The sequence below is a fragment of the Crocodylus porosus genome, unplaced genomic scaffold (genome assembly GCF_001723895.1).
Source record: "Crocodylus porosus isolate Cpor-Errol unplaced genomic scaffold, CroPor_comp1, whole genome shotgun sequence".
NCBI classification, from domain to species: domain Eukaryota; kingdom Metazoa; phylum Chordata; order Crocodylia; family Crocodylidae; genus Crocodylus; species Crocodylus porosus.
This window is the reverse complement of record NW_017728934.1, coordinates 6,035,459-6,057,851: the sequence shown is the minus strand read 5'-3', so window position 1 is coordinate 6,057,851 and position 22,393 is coordinate 6,035,459. Positions and strand designations below refer to the sequence as shown.

The 22,393-nt window shown below is 51.1% G+C and overlaps 1 protein-coding gene and 1 long non-coding RNA gene across 2 annotated transcripts in view; one reads left to right on the top strand and one right to left on the bottom strand.

The window, feature by feature from the left end:
• Window positions 1–15,334: 15,334 nt before the first annotated feature.
• On the bottom strand, window positions 15,335–22,387 carry VPS37D (VPS37D, ESCRT-I subunit). The gene is made up of 4 exons (XM_019546396.1): window positions 22,268–22,387; window positions 18,006–18,177; window positions 17,168–17,250; window positions 15,335–16,741 (listed from the first exon to the last, which is right to left on the bottom strand). Exons 1-4 carry the CDS (start codon window positions 22,379–22,381, stop codon window positions 16,235–16,237), a joined length of 876 nt encoding a protein of 291 aa, XP_019401941.1. The 5' UTR covers window positions 22,382–22,387; the 3' UTR covers window positions 15,335–16,234.
• LOC109317608 overlaps window positions 18,185–22,393 on the top strand; it is a 21,488-nt gene continuing 17,279 nt past the window's right edge. Inside the window, exon 1 of the long non-coding RNA XR_002103077.1 lies at window positions 18,185–19,158. This is a non-coding gene — a long non-coding RNA (uncharacterized LOC109317608). The remainder of the gene's footprint in view (window positions 19,159–22,393) is intronic.

Here is a 22,393-nt window from a genome sequence, read left to right as displayed (position 1 = left end):
CCCTGGGGGTGTTTAAGAGGAGGTTAGATGAACATCTTGCTGGGGTCATTTGACCCCAGTACTCTTTCCTGCCATGGCAGGGTGTCGGACTAGATGATCTGCTCAGGTCCCTTCCGACCCTAGAAACTATGAAACTATGTAGTCCAGGGGATAAAAAGACAGCACCTGAAGAAGGGGGGAATAAACTGAACTTGGTTCTCTGAGGTGGGATATTTTGGATAAGCTAGACTCGCTAAAACCCTAAGGTAAGATGAATATTATTTGGACTTTTTGTGATAAAAAGCATTTTGTTTGTTCAGCTTTGTTTCTGCTGTTGAAAGTAAACTGTTCTCTGTTTTGGAAAAGCTTGTTTAGGTCTTCATATTGAGGATGGGTCCCTGTTCCTGAAGTGAAGCCACCACAAGATTCAAACCCATTCAGACCTGCTGAGCATTCATAGCTGGTAAGCAAGGTGCATGTTCAGAGATGCAGCTAGCTCTGTAAACTTGTCTCTGTCTTCCAATGAACCATAGATATGGTCTGGTGCAGTAAGGCAGTAGCCCAAATTGAACCTCATCCATGCAACAAGTGGCTTTTAATCTTAATTTAACACAGTAGCCTTTAGGCCTGCGCAAGTCGGCAGCGATCCGAGCCAGCTTCGGATCCGGCCACTTTGGATGGCAGTGATCCAGTCTGGAGCTCTGGACCAGGTTTCCACCTCGATCCGACTGGAGCGGCTCTGAAGCTTTGGAGCTGCCTCGGAGGTCCGGCCATAGTTATAATGGGGGAATCAATTAAATATCTATAACTTTGTTGTTTTTTTGTCTGATTTGGATGAAACTTACAGGGATGGTAGCTTCTGCTGATAGCATGAAACCTGCCAAGTTTCAAGGAGATTGGTGCAGGGACTTGGGGGGAACTGTACCCCAAATTCTTGAAAGCCAAACTCATGTCACATCTATTGTTACACCACAGGGGGGTTAAAACTGCAGGGGTGGTGGCTCTTACTGAGGCCACAAAGCCTGCCAAGTTTCAAGGAGATCGGTGCAGGGGTTTGTGGGGAACTGCACCTCAAGCTGCGGACAAGCAAAACATGCCATGAGTGACACTGCGTGTGTTAAGGCGCAGCGGGGTGACAGCTGCAGGGATGGTGGCCCCTGCTGTGGGCACAATGCCTGCCAGCTGTGGAAGAGATCTGTGCAGGGGGGTTCTGGGGCCCTGCACCCCTAGCTTCTGACAGACAAAACTCATGCCATGGGTACTTGTGGGGCTGACTATGTCTGTCTTGGGGCAGTTGGTTGTCTGTATTGATTCTTTCCTCGCCTTAGCTTGGTTTTGTAGGTGCTAACTGATGGCAGTTAACTGGCTACATTAGCTAGGTCCTGTTTATTGAGCTAGTCCCTGAGTGAATCATAGTTTCATAGTAGGTCAGGAGGGACCTAAACAGATCATCTAGCCTGACCGCCTGCCACAGGCAGGAATGAATGCTGGGTTCACAAGACCCCAGACAGGTGATCATCCAACCTCTTCTTGAATTTGCCCAAGGTAGCAGGTGAGGACCACTTCCCTGGGAAGTTGGGTCCAGATTTTGACCACCCTACCTGTAAAATATTGCCCCCTGATCTCTAACCTAAACCTGTTCTCCATCTGCTTATTACCATTGTTCCTTGTCACTCCAAGTGGTGCTGGAGAGAAAAGGGCTCTACCTATTTGCTGTTGATCTCCCCTGATGAGTTTGTAGGCAGCCACCAGTTCCCCCCTCAGCTTCCTCTTGCTGAGGCTAAACAGGTTGAGGTCCCTCAGTCTCTCCTCAGAAGGCCTGTCCTGCTGCCCTCTCATCAAACAGGTGGCCCTCCTCTGAACCCTCTTCAGGCTGGCCACATCACCTTTGAAGTGTGGCATCCAGTACTGGATACAGCACTCCAACTGCAGCCTGACAAGTGTCACATAGAGAGGAAAGATCACCTCTCTGGACTGGCTTGAGATGCACCTTTGGATGCATGACAAAGTATGGCTGGTCTTGCTGGCTGCAGTCTGGCATTGGTGGCTCATGTTCACCTTGGAGTCAATAATGACTCCAAGATCCCTTTCCACCTCTGTGCTTTCAAGAAGGGAACTCCCCAGCCTGTATGTATGCTGTGGATTCCTTCTCCCAAGCTGCAGCACCCTGCATTTGTCTATATTGAACCCCATTGATTGGTAACTGGTAACACAGCAGCTTAGCAGCCAGGCCTGCAGTAGTGTCTCCCCTGCCCCAAGACAAACAGACTCAGTCCCACAAGCACCCTTGTCATGAGTTTTGCCTGTCAGCAGCTAGGGGTGTAGGGCCCCAGAACCCCCCTGCACTGATCTCCTCAACAACTGGCAGACTCGGGGCCACCATCCCTGCAGCTGTCACCCTGCTGTGCCTTAACACACGCAGTGTCACCCATGGCACATGTTTTGTTTGTCCCCAGCTTGAGGGGCAGTTCCCCCCAAACCCCTGCACTGATCTTGAAACTTGGCAGGCTTTGTGGCCTCAGCAAGAGTTACCACCCCTGCAGTTTTGATCCCCTGTTGTAACACACAGACATGACATGAGTTTTGCTTTCCAGGATTTGGGGTGCAGTTCCCCCCAAACCCCTGCACCGATCTCCTTGAAACTTGGCAGGCTTCATGATCTCCGTAGAGCCTACCACCCTTAAAAATTTCATTCAAATTGGACAAAAAACAACAAAGTTATAGATATTTTATTGTTTCCCCATTATACCCTATGGCCAGATCTCCGAGGCAGCTCCAAAGTGCTTTGGAAGCTCCAAAGCGCTTCAGGAAGCCTAACGAGGTAGCGCTTTGACCCAGATGTGCTGCTTTGGACCTCGAAGTGTCCAAAGCTTCTCTGGATCCGAAGTTCTGTCTGAAGGCTCACACAAAGCCCTAGTAGTCTTCTAGGTATTGAGTTGCTGTTCCTCTAATGTCCTGATGATGGAGCCCGTATCCCTCATATTCGGTTCTGACACTTCCTCTACTATGCACAGAGGAGCTATCTGCTTCCATACAACCAGCTCTGAGGGCAGCATCTGCTGTTGAGAGCCCCCTTCCTGCCGGGAATCATCTCTGATACACAGAAAAGACCCACCAAGACACTATAAGATCTGGATTCAGTCCTGCATGAAGCCAAGCTCCTCCTTTTCAAAAGCCTTCCCTATACCTCTGGGCTGCCCTATGCACATAGTGAATGGCGAGGCAGTGTCCTGCATTGCTCCTCTTTGTGTCACTTGTCTGCTGTATTGCAGTATCAAAAGGCATCAAGCTTCAAGTCAGCACCTGCCCTTCTATGGCAGAAACATACATCCTTTGCCACTTCCTTTCTCGCCATCTTGTTCCTATCCTGAGTGAACTGAGAATACCTTCCATGAGGTACAAGGCAAGGATTTTTGTGGGTGATACCTTTTATTGGACTCGCTGCATTTGGTCTAATAAAATAAGCAGTGGGTCTAATAAATATTTCACCCACACACATCCTTGCCTTTTGCATAATTCCTAGACCATAACAGCCTCAAAATTGCTCCAACATTTCCTAAGATAATAGCTTTCTCTCCCCCTCCCCTGGCCCTGTGCTCATCCTCTGTTGGACTCTGTCTGCCTATTGTCATGATTTACCATGATGGAATTGGTACAGGATAAATAATGGCAACAGAGGCCCAGAATTCATCTAGCAGGTGGGCATTGAGGGAGAACTTCTATCCAGCTTTGGCTTGTTTTTGGTTGGGTGTTTTTGAGTTGTGAGTTAGGAAACAAAACTTTGACAGAGAAACTGGAGTCAGACACCAGTTAGGCCTGGGTTTTTCTTTGAGTAACCTAGACTGGGAGTTTTATGTTAGGTCCCCTCAACAGTACTACAGTTCACCTGGATCTCACAAGAATACTCCTGCTACTTCTCCTAATACAACCTATGGATAAGATGTTCCCAGACCAACAGAAGGCTTCATGCACAGAGCCCAGAGGCTACTGTCTTAAATGCTCTTGGCATTTAAGACACCTAGACTGCCCAGCAGAATCTGGCCTAGGACCAGTTTGCCGCAGTGAAATTACCCGCCCCCGACCCCCCATGGAATTATGCCAGGTTGGTTTGAGTCCTGTAGTGCTGCACAGTAGGTCATGTCATGCTGAAAGTCAGGTGAGGCTGGGCTCCTTTAAAAGTATATCCTTGAGGCCAGGTTATGGGAGAAGGGCTAGCTAGCTGCACAGTCAGCACATGCTGGTGGTTACAGGGTGGGGTGGTTGTCTGGGCACCTGACTCTATTTCTAGTTCTCGCAGAAACTCAAACATGAACAGGGCACCTTGGGTTGGGGGTTTGGTAGGGTGAACAATGTGAAACAACCAAACTGCAGTCAGAGCCAGCAACAGAAAATTCAGGCCTGAGATGCTTGGAATTGGGCTCCCAAATTTAGGGGCTGCCAGGGTAATTGTGCCAGTGCCTGGAAACTTGCTGCTTCATCTCCCCCGGCTGTGACGTGCAGAGAGCAATAGCACTCTACCTCACACAGGTCCTAAGGGTAAAACATTGAAGATCTCCTAATGCCAAGCTAGAAGGAGCTGGAAAAGAGTATTATGGGCTTCGTGGAGCACAGAGGAGAATAGGTTCCATTGCACATGTCCTGCTTCCCTCAGGGAAAAGCTGTGTCCTTAGCCAGCCTGGGGGGACGGGAGATGGGCAGCTGAGCAGGAAGGAGGGAGCAGGTGTTGACTTGCTAAGAGGGCAGCCTGTGGAAAAACAGCTTGCTGTGACCTGAGAAGAGGACAAGGGTCCCTGTGCCCTCCTACCCCTGCTCAGCAGGGGCAGGTGCCTGAGTGTACTGCAGCATCAGTAATGCAGGAATCCTTGGGGACAGGTGGGTTCAGAGGGCAGATGCAAGAAGCTATGTAGGGTGCAGCCCAAAGCATTCAGCCACTTCCAGTTATCTGATCAGCCCTGGGAACAGTAATGCCTAATGTCCACCCTGGTTCTTGGGGGCCTTCTGGGGTGAGCTGTCACGTGCTCTGCTGCTGCCAGCCATGGAGAGGGTTAGAGCTGCCTGTAGCAGGGGTAGCGGGCCTGAAGCTGAAGGTCAGGAGAGTGGTGGGGCCAGGTTTGGGGCTGGGCAGGCCCTGAACAGAAGGCTGCACTGGGACATGGACAGCTAAAACCTGCCTTTGACTGTGCTCTGGATTAGCATAAGGCAGTGATCAGGTTTTGGGCTTAGGGGGGCATTGTACCCATGTGCAAACAGCCACAGTGTGGTGCAGCTCAGGGAAGCAGCCACATTGGGATACATGTAGCTGCAAGCGGTTGCAGTTTGAACATTGCAGTCTCAGACTTAGGAGATCAGGAAAGCAGCAAGCCTGCCATAGGTAGAGTCCCTAGAGCTGACTTGCAGAGCCAGAGTGAGTGGAAGGGTTTGGAGTAGTGCCACAGTCCTGGAGGAATCTTCTTCTGTACCCTGAAATCTCTGTCCCCTTAGGACTCATCTGGGCCCAAATCAAGTGCTCTCCCTTCTGTGCAGTGCTTGAGGCTGGATGCCCTCACTCTGACTAGAGCCAGAGAGCAATCCTGATTTGTCTGAAGGGCAGTATCCTGCTTCCCCCACCCCCACCCCCACCATTGGAGCATGTGATGTAGGGAGCCCAGAGCTGCAAAGGATCTTCTTTTGATGGGGTCTGTAGAAGAGTTTGGGAGAAGCGGGGGACCTTCCTGCTACACAGGGTGGGGAGCTGACCAGAGAGCCTGGCAGTGCCTCAAAATGCACATCTCTGGGGTGTAGAGGCAATGTAAGCTATGGAAAGGGCTCTCTTGGTGGGGCAGCTGATGGCCTGCTAAGAGGAGTGGGTCTCCTCTGAAAGTCTCACACCATAATCCTGCTGTGCCCTGAGGGGTGGGTGAGCCAAGACCCCTCAGCCACCCCCTCAGATCTCTACCCCCTATTGTTTCTTATGATCAAGCAGGTTCCTCAGGCCCTTCACTGTGTTTTAGCACCTAGTAGTAGCAGCCCAGCTGCCTCTTCCCAGGCAGCTGTGTTTGACCTGCCTGGCAGTTACAGAGAAGGGCTCATGTTCCCCTGGGTGATTCTGCAGGCTGAGATACCTCTGGGTATATGAGGCTCTGCCCCTATAGGGACCCCAGCCTCATCTGAGTTTATGCTGGCCCTGCCTGCTCCTTGCCCTGCCCCCATCTGCTTCCTGGCCTTTAGAAGGCTGGGAGTGCCCTGGGGGAGGAGGGACTGGACATGCATGGCTGGCAACTCAGGGCAGGCTGCAGGGCCAGGCTCCTCACGTAGACAGGAACCCCCTACAGCGACTTCTCTGTTAATACAGTTCCCTATTAACAGCATCTGCTGCCTGGGCTGCCAGCTGGCTGCTCAACTCCCTGGGGGGGTCCCTCCAGCCTTGCAGGCAAGGTGCTCACCTGGCACCCCAGCCTTGCTGTAGCTTCACCCTCAAGGACAGAGACACTGTAGGGCCTGCTGGCACCTTCAGACATGCAGCACCTTGGCCTTCCCCAGCAGTGGGAGCACCACAGCCTGCCTCCCCCAACCTGTCCCCTGTGGAGGCTTCCTTTCTGCCTCCCCTAGGTGTGTCCTTGCAGCTACCTCAGTGGTAGTGCTGGGTTGGGGGAAGAAGAGGCAGCTATAGCTCAGTGTGAGGTTTGAAATCAGGCCCTTCACTGTGTTTTTAGCACCTAGCTGTAGCAGCCCATATGCCTCTTCCCAGGCAGCTGTGTTTGAAATGCCTGGTAGCTACAGAGAAGGGCTCATGTTCCCCTGATGGATTCTGCAGGCTCAGATACCTCTGGGGGACCTCTGCCCAGCCTCATCTGACCAGGTTGGATCAGGGCTGAACCGGGAGCCCTGGGACCACCCAGCCTTATCCCATCCTCCTGTTCCAGGTGCCTGGCCATATACCAAGGAACTGCCCTAGCCAGTCCCAGATAGTAAGGATGGAAAATACCCGTGAGGCCCTCTCCTTTTGTCATGGGAGTTGACAACAGCTGCTGAGCCAGGCTGCCAAGGCTTAGGGTGACAGATGGAGGATGGATGGCCTTGCACTGAAGTAAATTCAGGAATAGACCCCACTAGGCTTAGGGCCCCCAGCCGCCACATCCCCAGAGCAGTGTAGACCACTCCTCCAACACACCAGGGACAGTTTAACTCTGGATTAAATACCCTTTGCCATGGGAGAAGGGTGTCCATGGAAATTGGGGTGATAACATCACAACACATCACACTGTCGAGAAGGCAAGCAACTAAAACCAACCTCCCAGGTGCCAGCAGCACTCATGCCCTGTTCTATCGACCTGGCAACTGGAGAAGCCTTGAGGGCACACCGTGCCTGTGTGGTATGCACTTGGCTGGAATCCCTCCAGAACGGCACAGTGTTAGCCCCTCTATGCTCTTGTTAAGAGACTCCCAGCTTGCAGCCTGCCAGGACCTTCCCTCTGCCCTGGATTCCCCCCCGGCCCAGCTCAGCACTGCATGATTGGAGGTGCTGGCTCTGAGCTGGGCTGCAGCTGCATGATTTCCTCAGGCACCAGCTGGGCTGGCTGCTCCTAGCATGGCAGGGGCAGTCAATGACATTCAGATTCCAAATGGACACAGGGAGATGCTTGTTAATTCCATGCATATTTAGCCCCAGGAATTCACTGCCATAAGCCCTTCCAGCGACAGAGCGCATTCAGCTTCAAAAAGGGACTAGAGTTTTACAGAGAACACGACTGTTCAATAACACCAATACCTGCTTCAAAGGGAAGAGCAAAGTTTCTAGTTTCTTTTTACCTGGAGAAAAATGTGTACTGTGTTATACGTGATGATGCACTGCACCATCTGCACCCCCCACCCCTCTATTTAAAATCCTGGATCCACCCCTGACATCCACTGCCTCAGACATTTTTTAGTTCTCATGCAGCTCAGCCCCTTCATTTATGAACACTTGCATTTCTCAGGCTACTGTTTCCCCCCCATTTATTAGTTGCCAATTCTCTCCTTACATCTCCTCATGACATAACATTATGAATGGATGTTCCACCTCCAGTGCCTCTCCTTTCCCCTGGAGCCTTGACCAGCACACAGTATTTGCATATACTTACCTCATTTTTATTCATTTCCAGTTCAGGTGGGTATTTTAAGTCTGAAGGGCTGGATGGATAAGAAGGAATTAAGCAGTTAAGTGCTTCATTAGGCACCAACAGTTTTCTCAAACTACCCACTCTGCTGCTGCCCTACCCTCTGGGCACCTAAAAACCCCTAGGGCCCTAATTTCTGCCCTTGGCACTTAACCACTTAAGTCCTGAGACTGTTGAAAAGATAAGCTCTGGTAGGATTCTGTTTAATGCCCCTTCATGCCCTGCTTGCCTGTTGGACGTGATCTAGCAGGCAGGGTCAGAATAGAGCTAACCTCCCAAACCCACAAAGCTCAGGGAAGGGGAAGGGTCCCTTCCTTTTACTCACTAGGATAATGTAGTTAGAGCACCCATTTAGGATACGAAGACTCAGACTCAGATCCCTCCTTTGGGGCAGAGCAGGGAATTGACCCTGGATCTGTTGTAGACATGTTCCAATCGCACAGGTTTCTGGGGGTAGGAGGCTGTTCTCTCAATCTCCTTCTGAAGCTGTTTCACTTTGTAAGAAAACTGGAAACTTATGGGTGCAGGGGCTGGAATTCCAGGTGAGTGCCGTAACCAGCCAGGAAGAAAGTCATTTTCCCTTTCTTAGGCTCCATGAATATTTAAATATTCAATGTAAATTGGAAAATTCAGCAGAAGAGATGGAGAGCTCTGCCTTAGACTGCACTATAGCCAAATGCTTCAAAATAGTCTTTTGGAAGGTGGGAAACCCGTGTCAAGTCTCTGAGCAAAATTAGATCAAAGGATCTGAACCTAACTATCCCCCTTCCCAGCTGAGTGCTATGAGCACTGGGCTGTTAAAACATATGTGGATGCACAGTTCTATGGGGATAAAGGACTGAGCTGGCTTGGCAGCAAACTCCAGAGAAGAGTTCATCTCTATGAATCTCACATGGAGGCAGTGCCTAGCTCCTCCTGAGGGGCAGGGATCCCTTTGTGCACTGCCCACTCAGTATCTTCAGTGCACATTTGGGTTACACAAGGAAATTCCTCCAAATTTGCATCTGAAATCTAATCCCTTCATGGTTACCTCTTTAATGGAAACGGATATAAATAGTTCATGGTCAATGATTCCAAGCCTCTCAAGCTCTCGAGCAGTGGGAAACGGATGGTAGGCAGCGTCCCCCTTGACTTTTAACTTCATGTTCTAGCTTGTGCAGTTGTTTTCTGTGTACCAGAGCAAAACGTGTGGTATTACAGGCTCAGGTAAAATCTCCCAAGCAGATAGAGGCTTGTTGCAGGTGCCTGGAGGGCTGCCAAAGGGATTCTTCTTTTGCAACCTGTGGCAAGTGACCCTGCTCATTTCTCCTTTGCTTTTTCTTCCTTGTATATTGACTTAGTGGAATTCCCTACTGGGATCTCTAGTGGTTGGCAGTACCGCTCTGGCATTCTGAAGAGCTCTGTTTGCCCTGGAATGGCACCTCCTGTTCTTTTCTCTCTCTCCCCTGCGTACATCACACCCTCCCTATGGACCTTCCCCCTTACCCCCCCAGACCCTTCCCCCCTCAGCTTTCTGTTACATCTCCTAATCCTTATTGCCCTTGTATTTCCTACCTAGAGCACGGTCTGCCTAATGAGCTCTGCCTGCTTACATCCAAAGAAATGAGCACTTCAGCCTGCAGTAGGAATCGGCGGTGGCAGAAAGTGAGCCCCAGGGATGGTGGTAGAGATCACCATCCCAGTGTCTAATACAGACTCCTTGCACTCCAGCCAGCCTCCCAATAATCCATGGATACCAGGCCCAGCCATCAGTAACAATCACCCCACAGGGTGGGTCTCCAAGGTCCAGATTATTTCTCTACTTGGACTTTGCATGACAGAGCTCTCATCTGCATCACTTCCCTCAGGAGGTGCCTCGTGCAGGCAACTGTCAAATGTCCTGCTTTAATCTAAGGCCATGACCAGCATTATCCACCTTGGGTATTGTAGCAGTGCCCCTACAGACACACTTGAATGTCTCCAGCAAAGGTGCACAACACTGCTGAAAAGTCAAGCACTCTGAATTAGGCACCCAAACATGGATTTAAGTACCTCCCCCCATTGGTGATGCTGGCCTCACCCTGGGATGTATCTTCAGTGTATTCAAGTGCACTTTGCTGTTCTTAGTGTGCAAGGGCCAAGGATGATACTGAGCTTGAATGGCCATGATAGCTTGTGCTCTTCAATATATTCATTAACAACTGGGATGAGGGGGTGGAAAGCTCAATTATTACATTTGCAGATGATACCAGGCTGTGGGGAAATGCGGGCACAAGGAGGATAGGGTCATCCACGATGACCTGAACAGGCTGGACTCATGGGCAAAGTAGAATCAGATGAGGTTTAATAAGTGCAAAATCCTTCATCTGGGTAGGAAGAACCCTCCTCACAACTACACAATGAGTGGTGGCCCACTGGCTGGCACAGCATCTGAACTAGACCAGAAGATGGACATGAGCCAGCAGTGCGATGAGGTCACCAGGAAAGCAAATAGAACTCTGGCGTGCATCAGCCGGTGAGTGTCCAGTAGATCCGGGGAAGTGCTCCTCCCTCTGTATTCGGCACTCGTGAGGCCTCAGTTGGAGTCCTGAGTCCAGTTCTGGGCACCGCACTTCAAGAAGAACATAGATAAGCTCAAGAGGGTACAAAGAAGAGCCACCCACATCGTCAGGGGAGGATAAGCCCTACACAGGAGACTCTGAGAATTGCACCTGCTCAGCTGGATGAAGAGAAGGCTGAGAGGTGACTTGATAGCTGCCTACAAGTTCATTAGGGTGAACACCAAGATTTAGGTGAGCAACTCTTCAGGAAGGCACCCCAAGGGAGGGTGAGGACCAATGGGCATAAGTTTATAGAGGGTAATTCAGGCTGGATATAAGGAAGAACTTCTCTGTAAAGGTCACCAGAATCTGGAACACACTCCCAGCAGTCACCATCCTTGGAGGTGTTCAAGAGGAGGCTAGACAGGCACCTTGTTGAGCTTGTCTGAGTCCAGTAACTTTCTGCCCATGGCAAGGGACTGGACTTGATGATCTTACAGGTCTCTTCTGGTCCTACAGTTCTATGATTCTATAGCCAGCAGGCTGATCACAGAGACTTTTGTGGTGTGCAAGGGCAGTGGGGAGGTACTGCAGGGTCTTTCCCTCCCAAAAGTAGAGCTACATTGCTGTGACTGGCATTTAAGCCTCTGATGAAGTGAACTTGCGTTCACAAAAGCTTGTGCTTTTAAGTTTTATATATAAGCTTAAAATATAAAATTGCTTTCAAGCTTTTTATATAAAAAATCTATTTTATCTTGTTTAATCTAACATGGATAACTACCTCCTTCCATTTAAGCTGCAGGCATTGCTGACTCCTCACTCACTTCTGTAGGCTTCAGATTAGAGTTGCATCCTACAGCTACAGTAGATTCAGTTTTAGGTACATCCTAGGGAACCAGGGCCTGAGAGTTCACAACTAGACTTGACACCTACAGAAGCTGGAGAAGGAAAAGTGTCTACTGGGGATACTGTAAAGCACCCCTCTCCTCTAGGAACCTGGGCAATGACCTGCTGTCAGGGCAACAGACCTTGAGCACAGGCAACAATAGGGGCAAACCGTGCCTCAGAAGCCCCCACAATCCCACCTGCTGGTAACTGCACGGTTGTAATTTACTGTACCACTCTTTAGACAAGCACCTTGGTTTTTCAGTCCAACTTGGTGCTACTGCTGCCTTCTAAGATGACAGCTTGACACACTGTGTAGACCCTTAAGGCACCTGAGGGTTCTCATCTGCCATGTCTTTGCTGGAATTAATAGTTAAAGGGGAGGAAGATCTTACTTCTACGTCCCTCAGTGCCTTGCTGTCTTCTACGTAGTATCTTCACCCCTGTTGCTCTGCCTCCCCTACACCCTGCCTAACGCCAAGTTGGACTTAGGGTCTCGATCCACGACCGGACAAAACTACAAATCGTCCATTTGTTTATACACAGACATCAGGTTCATACGCAGTCTTTTCCTTATCCCAAGGTTCTGTTGTCCATTCCGCTCCCTCCTAGGCAATGTTGGGGTAGGGTTGCACCTTAGACTTGGTGCTTCCATCCATATACTCACAAATTCACTTTGCTTCTTTTCCTTTTCAGGTTCACCATCACTCCAGCTCCAGTCTGCAATGTCAGGGATCCATGCCTGCTGCAACAGTGAGTATTTTGGCTCCTCTGAGACCATTATGGTGAGAAGCCTCTCAGCATCTGGCTTCTGCCAATTGCCCCTGCTAGGGCAAATGACCTCACTGTGTTGCTCACGTTCCCTCGGGGACCATTTTTCCAGTCCTCCCTGGGTGTTGCTCCAGGTTGCTTTTGAACTAGTGAACACAGGCCAGGTGCCAAATCGCTGCCAACACACATTTACAAAGCATGCCCAGACCAGCACTGGAAGTCCACCCCGGTGTGCTGCCATGCTCAGCATCAGCCGTTCCACTCGTCAGTCCCGTGCCGCAGGTAAGTTACCTCTCGTGGTCGTGTCCCTGCCACAGTGGTCTTGGAGCAGTTTTGTATTTATGGGATGATGACAGAAATCAGCCCTTGAGAAGAGCATGGCAAGGGAAAAGTGGGCAGTGGACCAATTCTTATCGCTGGCTTTACATTTTCACAATCTAAATGAAGTAGGAACTTTGCAATAACTCTAAGCAGATGGGCAGGTTTGGCTGGAAAAATAAGATAAAAACCAGAAGCAGGCAGAGGCCCAAACAGCAGCACCAGAAAGAAAAACAAACAGCAGGAAATTAGAGGCAGGGGGGTTAACCACTGCAAATGCAGAGCAGGGGGAGGAGGAAGCAAGTGACAGACCTGCCAGGGTGGATTTCCAGCTGCACAAGACAATGTTGGAGCCACTGCTTCCCCCTCATCTCCCTTCCCACTTCCCATCAATTGTTTGTTGATCCCCTTGGTCACAGCTTCTCTTCTTATTCAATTACAAGCTCTTTGGGGCAGGGACCATCATATTCTGTGTGCTCAGACTTGTATTAATGCAGTGGGGTCCCGTGGTCTCAGCACAGTGCCAGTGAAGAACAACAGTGAAGAAGGTCTCCTCTGCATAGGTAACCCCTCTGCTAGGAGTGCACTTATGATGCATTGCCACTCCCCCTGAGAATGGCACCCATGGGTGCCACTCATGGGAGATGCAAACAGTGCCCAGAAGTACTGTTGGAGGGTTGGGGCAGACAGGGGTGAAGCTGACAGCATGTGGGAAACATTCCTTTATGTTTGGTGACTGGCTCAGGCTGCATAGATTTGAATGTTTGGTCTGTAGCACAAAGTGGGCTGGACTTAGGAAAGTGGAAGACAGCCAACTAGGAGTCACCCTGCTGAATTGTTCTAGCAAGGTGGGACTATGGGGGCCAAGATGTTATTTCTTAGTGACCAAATAGCCTCCAAAAGGATAGAGAATAGAAACCCCTTAGCAGGGGACCACCTCTGGGCTGATTTCTCTGGGCCAGAGACCCAAACCATCTCAAGCAGAACATTTCTGAGGAGAGGAGGCAGGCAGGAGCTGGCTTCCCTCGTGGATGCTGACCAAAACAGCTGACTCTCAGGGCTGATGAGGCTGGAGGGAGGAATCACATTTAACTCTTGTTTTTCCATAGTTCTGTAACTGTTGTCCTCTTTTCTCTTAGAAAGCACATGCAACCAAGCAACTAACAGGCGGTCCTCGGATGTACGACAGAATTGGTTCCTAAAAAACGCATCTTAAATCGAAACGTTGCAACTCAGAACCAATTTTCCCATAGGAAACAATGTTATAAATGGGGGATTAGTTCCTGAACCAAGACCTGATACCCTACTTTCACCAAAAATAACCCAGAGTTTTATACTCAATCAATTATAGATGAGTAAAGTAGCTACATCAATGTATTTATATTGTAAATAGCAATCGTATTGATTTGGAAGGACTTCTTTGAGGCGACTTTGCTGGACTTTTTGAAGGGCTCTCGGTTGGATTTTTTGAAGAGTTCTTGGCTGGAGTCTTCTCAGGAGTCTTGTCTGCTTTCTTAAAGAAAGTGTCCCAGGAAGTTTGGACAGACATTCTCCAGGGAGACAGGCAATGCAATGAACTTGTTAGCTGATGTGGCGTGGCATGGCATCGGATCAAGCATTGTAAAGTTGAAACTGATGTCATAAAGTTGAAACAGGGTGTCAATTTAGAAGATGTAAGTGCAAAACACTGTAAGTCAAGGACTACCTGTACTTGCAAAGCTGGGGTTCTATTGGTCACATGTCTCCAAAGAGCTGCACTGTAATCAGGGTGGTCCTGGGTGTGGGCTCTGAGGAAGCCCTGAGAAGTTCAGTACTGGCTGCAGGGCCATTGACAGCTGTACTGTGGGGGTCCCACATGCCAAGGATGGTGAGATACAGATGGAAACATGCCCAAGAGGTCTGGACTAGAGGCAGTGTCTGCACACTGTTTAGACCAAGCTGGCTCAAAAGCCCTTGGGATCCAAAGCCTGGGCTCAGTGGAGCAGACTTCTCATCCACCAGCAGGGAAATCAGCAAGAGGCATAATACTGCCATTTCTAGTGGAAGGGACAGTGTAAGGAGGTGGGATGGACTCACCTGGCTTGCTATCTGGCCAGGACACTGGACTTAAAACTCATTGAGGTTAGAACCATCAAAGATGCGTTCATGGGTGGACAGGGAAGGGGCTCACCCAGGCTGTAGCAGGTCCTGAGCTGAGTACTGCACAACAGAGCAGAGACTTCTGGGTGGGAATGGCCTTGATGATGGTCTGAGACTACTGTTATCACTCACTGAATGAAGCATGAGAGAGAGGCAGAAATGCTAGCAGAGTTCTCAGATAGGGGAAACCCAAGATCCTTTTAACAGACCAGGCCACCCACTGACCTCTCCACTCCCAGGAGCTTAGCCTTCCCCATGCACAAAACTAATCAAGGTCTTGATTGGCTGACCTGAATGGGGTACAATATGCTCCAGACTGAACAGGGTTGGGGAACCCACAGAAGCAAAGTACAGCTCTTAGTGCAGACTTCTGGGTGGGGGGAAGCACATTTTCCTTTGTTCTGTCCCCCACTGCTTTGGCACAGCACAGCAGTTGCCCTACCACCCGAAGGGCAGCCCATTGCCCCACAGCCTTCCATCCTTAGAGTACTTCCTTCCACTTGCTCCAAGGCTCAACCCCAGTCCCCACTGGGCAGGTGCAGAATGGTGGACAGAGCACCTCGGACAGTACAAGTCAGAAGCAAAAAAGAAAGTCTGGAAAACACCTTTATTTAGAAGTCAGCTTCCATGCCTGGTCTTCCTTGGGTAGCCCTGCAACACACCCCACACATGCATGAAACAAGCGCAGCACCATATGAGGGGGTTCATACCTGTCCCTGTAGCCCCCCACCCATGACAACTTGCACTCAATGCACAGGAATTACCTATGTCCTGTGAACTGGCAGAGCAGGGGAAGAGGGTGACAGCAGGGCAAGCCCTTTTTCTTCCAGAGCTGGAATGGTCTCTGCAGTGCATCTTACTGACTGCCACTGTAACCTGGTGGGCTGCTCCCATCCACTCTTTCCTCTGCCCCCATGACCCCTGCTGTCACTGGAACTTCACAGGATTGTGGCTCAGCTGTAATCGCCTCCACCACCAAGAAGCCATTCCGTCCCTGAAGCATGACAGCCACTTTCTCCCCTTCCCTCCCCTCCCACATGAACTGGCCGAAGCCATCAACTGTCCCTCAAACCTAAGAACCACTTCAACACCCCAAACCAAATACCCCCGCCTGAGTCTCAGTCACCGCTACAGACTCAGAGTGACATCTGCCATGGCAGCACCCAGCTTCTTAGGAAACCCCATAGTGCAACCACTGGTCTCAGACTCCCTCTCCCACCTCTGGAGTCCAGTGGACCTCTTGGCAGTTAGCAAACCATACTGCTGGCTGCTGCATCCTTGAGCACTTCTAGGTAGCCATCCCATTGCCCCCCACCCTGCCAGCTTCCCAAGGGCATGGGAAGGAATTGGATTATGCCTTCAAGCTGCCTGGCTGGAGGGTGCCATGTGTTCAGCTTAGGTTCATTCTCTGATGTAGGAAGTTCACATAAACAGGCCAGTGGGTGCAACAAGGGCTCAGGTACAAGGACATCCCATCACTCCTCCCAGCTACCGGTGAGGTGGCTCCTGCTTCTGTTGGCAGGATAAGCGTGATGGTTCCACCCGAAAGGGCCGTGGGCTTAACAGAGGGATGTGTCCAATGAGCCGCAGAGGGGAGCACAGGCGCGGAGGGTGGGCACGAGACACCGGCATCTGGCCTGCACTGGGTCCTAGGGGAGGGAGGTTTCGGCTGGGAGGGGCAACAGCCATAGGGAAGGGGCTGACAGCGTCTGAGGAGACCAGAATGGCAGGAGTAAAGCTATAGCGGAGCTGGAACATCTTGGGGGTGGCTTTGTTCTGCACCAGAGCGACATGGGTGGGGGCTGGGTTTGCCGAGGGGGGTTCCTGTCCCTTGGAACGTGTAGAGCACAGGCTGGGTGGCTGCTGCTTCTTCAGGAGCTCCTGAAGCTTCTCCACCTGCGTCCGGCGGAGGTGGGACAGCATCCGGCTCTGCTGGAAGGATTCCAGGAAGACATCCAGCGGCATCTCCTGGGACAGGAATTTCTCTATCTGCACCTGCAAGGCAGAGAATAGGGGGGCAGCATGGGGGCAGGGGTACCCATAGGAGCCTGGAAGTGAAGAATAATGCCAAACCACAGGGTGGGCAAGGAAAAAAGAGTGGCAAGAGGTGCTCCAGCAGGAGCTGGCCAGAAGCCTGGCACTAATTGTGTGACAAGCCACTCCTGCAGTGTTATCCTGGCCCCTGCATCAATGAGGTTTAGTCATGGCCTTCAACAGCATCAGAGCTTCATCCCTGGCTCTTCCTGCCTCCCAAGAAGGGAGCGGGTTGCAACAGCGCAGCAGGCTAGCATAGCTCAGGGCCAGCTCCATGGTGCTCACCCAGCTGCCGAGAGAGAAGCCTTGCAGAAGGCGCATGGGGGAAACTGAGAAGTAATAAGGTGATGAACCCAGTGAGTGGCAAAGCAGTTTCTCCAGACTCACCTCTGACTCCGTCTCAGCTGCATCCAGATCAGCCTGGAGATGGGTCAGAGCACTCTGGGGGTTCCACTTCTCCAGGCAGGCCACTGCCCAGGGAGAGAAGAGGGTCAGAGCCAGCTGCATACAAGTGGACCTGCTGCTAGCGTGGTGCAGGTGGCCCAGCCATTCCCTCACCTGCTCTCCCAGCAATGGGGAGCAAGAGGCCTTTATTCTTCCTGCATCTGCCTGTGACACATCAACCCACACCCAGCAACTGAGCAGGCCCTTACTTCTGATGTCCTAACCCAGAACCTTCCCTGTGCGACAGCCAAGCCCTCTTCATAAAGAGCATGCAGCCAGGGCAGCCCCTCAACGCTACCCTGCACCCACCCCACACATCTCCCACTTCGCTGCTCCAGCTAACCCCAATGACTCAGTCTGCCCACTTTGCACCTGCCCCAAGCTAGAGACAACCACTCCCAGTTGCACTTGTGTGCTCCCCTGGGTGCCTGAATGCCACAGGTGCCACTGCCTAGAGCCTCACAGAGGGTAGCACAGTCACCTCTGGAAGCCACAGATTTGCACCAGCATCACAACACCATGTCACAGGTAGGCCATGATCCCAGGGCATGAGCACGGACCATGAGATGGCCTGGTCAGACCAAGCCAGACCAAAAAGGGCTCTAGACAGCACCACCCAGCTGCTTTCTAGTTCCTTGGGGTTATGACTCATTGAATGAAAAACTTCATCCTCAATGACCATCAAGGCAAAAAGCCCAGTCAGTGACCCACCTCCCTCTTGCCTTCCCTAGAGCCAAGGGGACCAACATCAGCCCAGAGAACACAGGACAGCTCTACTCACCCACTTGCTGCTGCTTTTCTTGACATGCCTCCCTTATCTCCTTCAGCTCCTGGTATTTTATGGCCAGTGAAGCTTTGCCATTCTCTAGCTGTGGCTGCAAGGACAGGTTCTCCTTGGCCAGAGTATAGTTTAAAGCCAGGCACATTTCCCTCTCCACCTGCAAGCTCTGGAACTGCAGGGACATCAGGATTCAGTACAGAGGCAGAATCAACTCCATCATGCAAGCCCAATGCTCCAGCTCCCCACACTGCCAACCCTGTCTCCAGTGCTGAATCCTACCCCCACCTCTGGGATGAATGCTTTCTGCTCAGCACACAGTGCTAGTCTCTCCTCTGCCACTCAGCACAGCCCCCAGCAATAATCCTTGAGTGAAAAGCGCACAGATGTTCCCATCCTAATATAGCTCTCGGAGAACCTCACTAAATTCATCCAACTTCCCACTGGAGCTATTAATGATGGCCTTGGCCAGAGCTGTCCAGGCCTCATCCCTACATCTGAAACTCAGACTTTTCAGACTCTCAGAGTTGCTGTCTCACATCAGGATCTGAGAAACAGCATGAAGAACATCTGGAGGGAGACTGCAGCTGCTGCACCCAAATGAAAAATTCAGCTGCAGCCAAGAGCCATACTGCTCTCGGATCTGACACATGGAAAATGATGCTAAGTTCCTCTTGAAACCAGACTGCCCAGCCCTTCTCTGGATGGGAAGAAGCAGCTTCCAAAACACATCAACTGGCTTACCAACAAGATATGCAACCAGATACCTTCTTTCACCATATACACATCTGCTTCACTAAGGGCCATGAGCCAACAGCTAAGGCAAATCTGCTTTATAAGAGGCCTGGGGAAGAGAAGCTGCACAACAGGCTGAGAAAGACTAAACATAATCTGTCCTGATTCCTATCCAGGAACACTTTCTGGCATGCCAGAACTTTAATAAACACTCGCAATTTAGGCTAGCAGCACTAGCACGTGTGGGCAGAGCTTGAAACATCAACTAGCCACCCACTGGCTAAGGAACTAGAACTGTTAGCTGGATGTGGGCATGACAGAGGCAGAGATGGTCTCCAGGTGCAGGGGCAAGAGGCCATGCCCCATTGCTCTAGCTGCTACTTTCGACATCACCAGGAAGAAGAAGCTCTGCAAGGAGCCTGTTTCTGCTCTCGGTCTCCTCACGCCCCAGGACAGTTCTTCGGGGTGGTGTCTGTGACCCCCTAGACATTTGCACAGAACTGTGGACACAGTTGGAGATTTTCTGGTGTTCCCTTCTAGATCCTTTGTTTTGAACCTGTGACCCGCGCCCCCTCCCATGCGTTCTGCTCCCTGTCTCTGCCCCAAGTTGCAGCCCCGGAGCTGTGGCCAGTGTTCCCTGTAAGCTGTGTGGTGTGTGCAGCCACGCGGGCATGCCTGGCAGCATGGCATGAGTGTGCCTGCGCAGCCATGTACGCCACCCAGCTTAGAGGGGACGCTGCCTGTGGTCTTCCCCGTATATTGGGAAGGACTTTTAAGACCGGGGTGGGGGATGCTCAAACCTTCATCTAATCCTTCCACAGGGCTGCAGACCTTGTAGCCTACATCTATGGCCCATACCCCGTCACAGAAAGGGCCTTCAGCTCTTAGTGAGCTTCAAAGCCTGCCCATCCACCCAGGTCCAGATCCTGGCTCCTAATGCCAGGATTTCTAGCAGGTGTCATCTGTCCCTCGTTCTGACTTAAGGATGCAAACTTTGGTATTGTCCTGCACCTCCAATAAATCCACGTGCTGCCTGTTTAATTCAAAGAACCCGCCTTTCTCCTCCACTACTGGATGGAAACAGAAGTGTCCCGTCTCTTCCCCCGCTTCAGACTTGACGCTGGGGAGAAGAGAGAAAGATGAGGCCTCTACTTTACTCTTCCCCAAGGCTCTATTCATCTGCCCTGACCCAGCACCTGCTTCTGCAGCTCTCACACAGGGACAGCAGTAGGGCAAGCAGATGTGGTTATCACTTATCAGATCGCTGCAACCCAAAGATGTGAACTGTCATTGTGTACCCAAGCAGTCTGTAACCACTGACAAATCTGAGCAGCAGCAGAGGGCACAAGGGTTGATAGCAGGCTCCAGTATGCAGCGCAACTCCAGCTGCTTTTGCAAAGTTTCTTCAGTCATAAGGGAAGGAGCCTTTATTACTAAAAGCTTCAGCTCTACAAATAGATTGTGCAGTCTCCAGATGTGCCAGGGAGCTGCCCTACTAGCTGCATCGAGCAGCATAGGGGTTCTTTCATGCCCAGCCGCGATGCACTGCTCTATTACTACTTTCCACCATGAAAAAGAGGAAAGTACAACATGGACAAGTTCAAATTTCTAAAAACTTGGATTTGGAGAAGGTTACACAGTCAAACATTTGATTTTGTCATCTCAACATGGCATTAAGGCCATTTGTAAGGATGCTAAATGCAACCCCTTAGCTGCTAGACACCAGTCCCCTTGGAGCTTGACAGCTGGGGACTGAGGGGTAAAATCCCTGCGCTCTGCTTCTATGACAGCGCCCTGACCAGCAACCCACACCTCTGCCACCCACAGTGACGTGAGAGGGGTCCTGCAGCCGCTAGCACGGGATCTTGCTGGTGCCTTCTGTGCACCCTGCTCTAGGAATTTCTCATGAGACAGCTCCCCTACACCAGGCTCATTTTTATTTTGGTTTCATTTACTGCATTCACGATGCCATCAAAATACGAAGAGAAAGGTAAAGCATAGTACTCCCACAGGAAGTGCTTTGACAGATGCCTCTATGATACCCCAGGGTGGGACTGGGCTTGGAAACAAAACACGGGCAGCCAGTGGAAAGGATTGGTGGCTCCAAGCAGGGGGCCTCCCCTCCGCTCTACAAGGCTGGTTTCCCCGCACTCAGCCAAGCCCCTAGTACATTAGATATTCTGCTGGTCTAGCTGGGAGGTTACAAGACAGATTTTGATCCTGATGCTAACCCAGGTCCTCAGCAGGCTGCCTCTTCCTGTCCAGGAGAGATCTTCTGGTGCTGCAACCATCACCGTGTTCTCCCTTAGCACTGGATGCGTTCAGCTGAGCATCTAAAAAGTCCATCTTTCCAGGAACAGTTCCTGTATCTATGACCTCCAAGCAATTCTCCCCAGACTGACTTCTGAAGAGAAGTTATCAAAACTTCCTGGGCCAAAGTTGGCACTACTAGTGAGAAATAAATCCTAGACTGAAGTTTAGGTCAAAATGAGACAGGAAGGTATTGGTAACATGGAAGAAAAACCTCTGGACTGGGAAGAGGAAGACCAGGTCTCAAGTTTTTTTACTCAAAGCTATTTCCTTGCTGTGTAGCAGGTCTTGTGACAGTACAGCAGGTCATCCAGCAAAGCACCTGTGACATCTAGGTAGGGAGAATTGAACTACTGTTATCATTTGATTCTTTGTTCGATGGTAATCCTCCCTGCCAGCTATAGAGGATCTTCCCGATATCCAATAAAGGCTCCATATCCAAATCTTTACAGAAGCCTATTATCTCTTGATCTTATTACGGCGACATTTTCATTTTTTCTGATCAAAACCACAACTGATTTCAGTCAGGAAGAAGTAGAAACAAAGCAGACATTAACAAATACATTTCCAGCTACATCCAAGAACTACCCGCACCAGACGCACACAATTATTTTTCCTTCAATCAGCCTCGGTGCCTTCTGATTGTTCTCCGTTCTCCTCCCTGTCAGGCTCAGCTTCATCCAAGATCAAAAGCACGACATGTTTGTTCAGTACCATAAAGCGGGGGGGGGCCAGAAAAACTTTCTGGTTTCCAAAATTAACTCTGATGATCTTTTTGATCGTCATCTGGCTGAGCCAACCGGCTGTCATCTGAGATCTACTGAACATCCAGTTGAAGGGGTCTGACTGCTTTCCTGATATTTTCATTTTAGAAAAACTCAAAAGTTGAAATTCTCGCCCCAAAGCATCCTCGCCTCGCCCCGCAGGGAAAGGCCTCGCGCCCACACCGCTCTCCCTGCAAACTTCGCGACTTTGCCACCGGTTATGAACCAAACACGTCCACCCCCCGGCCCCCGCCCCGGCTTCACGAGAAGGCTGGTGCCAGAACTGAGCAGGGCAGAGAAGCGGCTCCTCGGCGGGTCCACCCGCGCCCGCGGCTGGTGCGTGACTGTAACGGGAGCCCGCGGGGGGCAGCGACGGGCAGCAACCCCCGGAGCGGAGCAGGCGGGACCCCCAGACCCCCCCCCCCGGCTGCACGGGGCCCGGCGGCGGGGCGGTACCTGCGCGCTGAGCCGCGCCATGCGCTGCAGCTGCGGCTCGTCCTGCAGCAGGGCCCTTAGCCGCGCCGTGCTGAGCCCGCCAAACCGCGCCGGGGAGCCGCTGCCCCGGGACATGCCGCCGAGCGC

What these genes read in the sequence shown, in the direction of transcription:
- VPS37D (XM_019546396.1), bottom strand. Translation starts at nt 22,381, where the DNA reads ATGTCCCGGGGCAGCGGCTCCCCGGCGCGGTTTGGCGGGCTCAGCACG. An exon ending in TGGCGCGGCTCAGCGCGCAG is followed by an intron (nt 18,178 to 22,267) that starts GTACCGCCCCGC and finishes ATGTCCCTGCAG; the next exon opens with TTCCAGAGCTTGCAGGTGGA. An exon ending in CAGCTGAGACGGAGTCAGAG is followed by an intron (nt 16,742 to 17,167) that starts GTGAGTCTGGAG and finishes TCTGCCTTGCAG; the next exon opens with GTGCAGATAGAGAAATTCCT.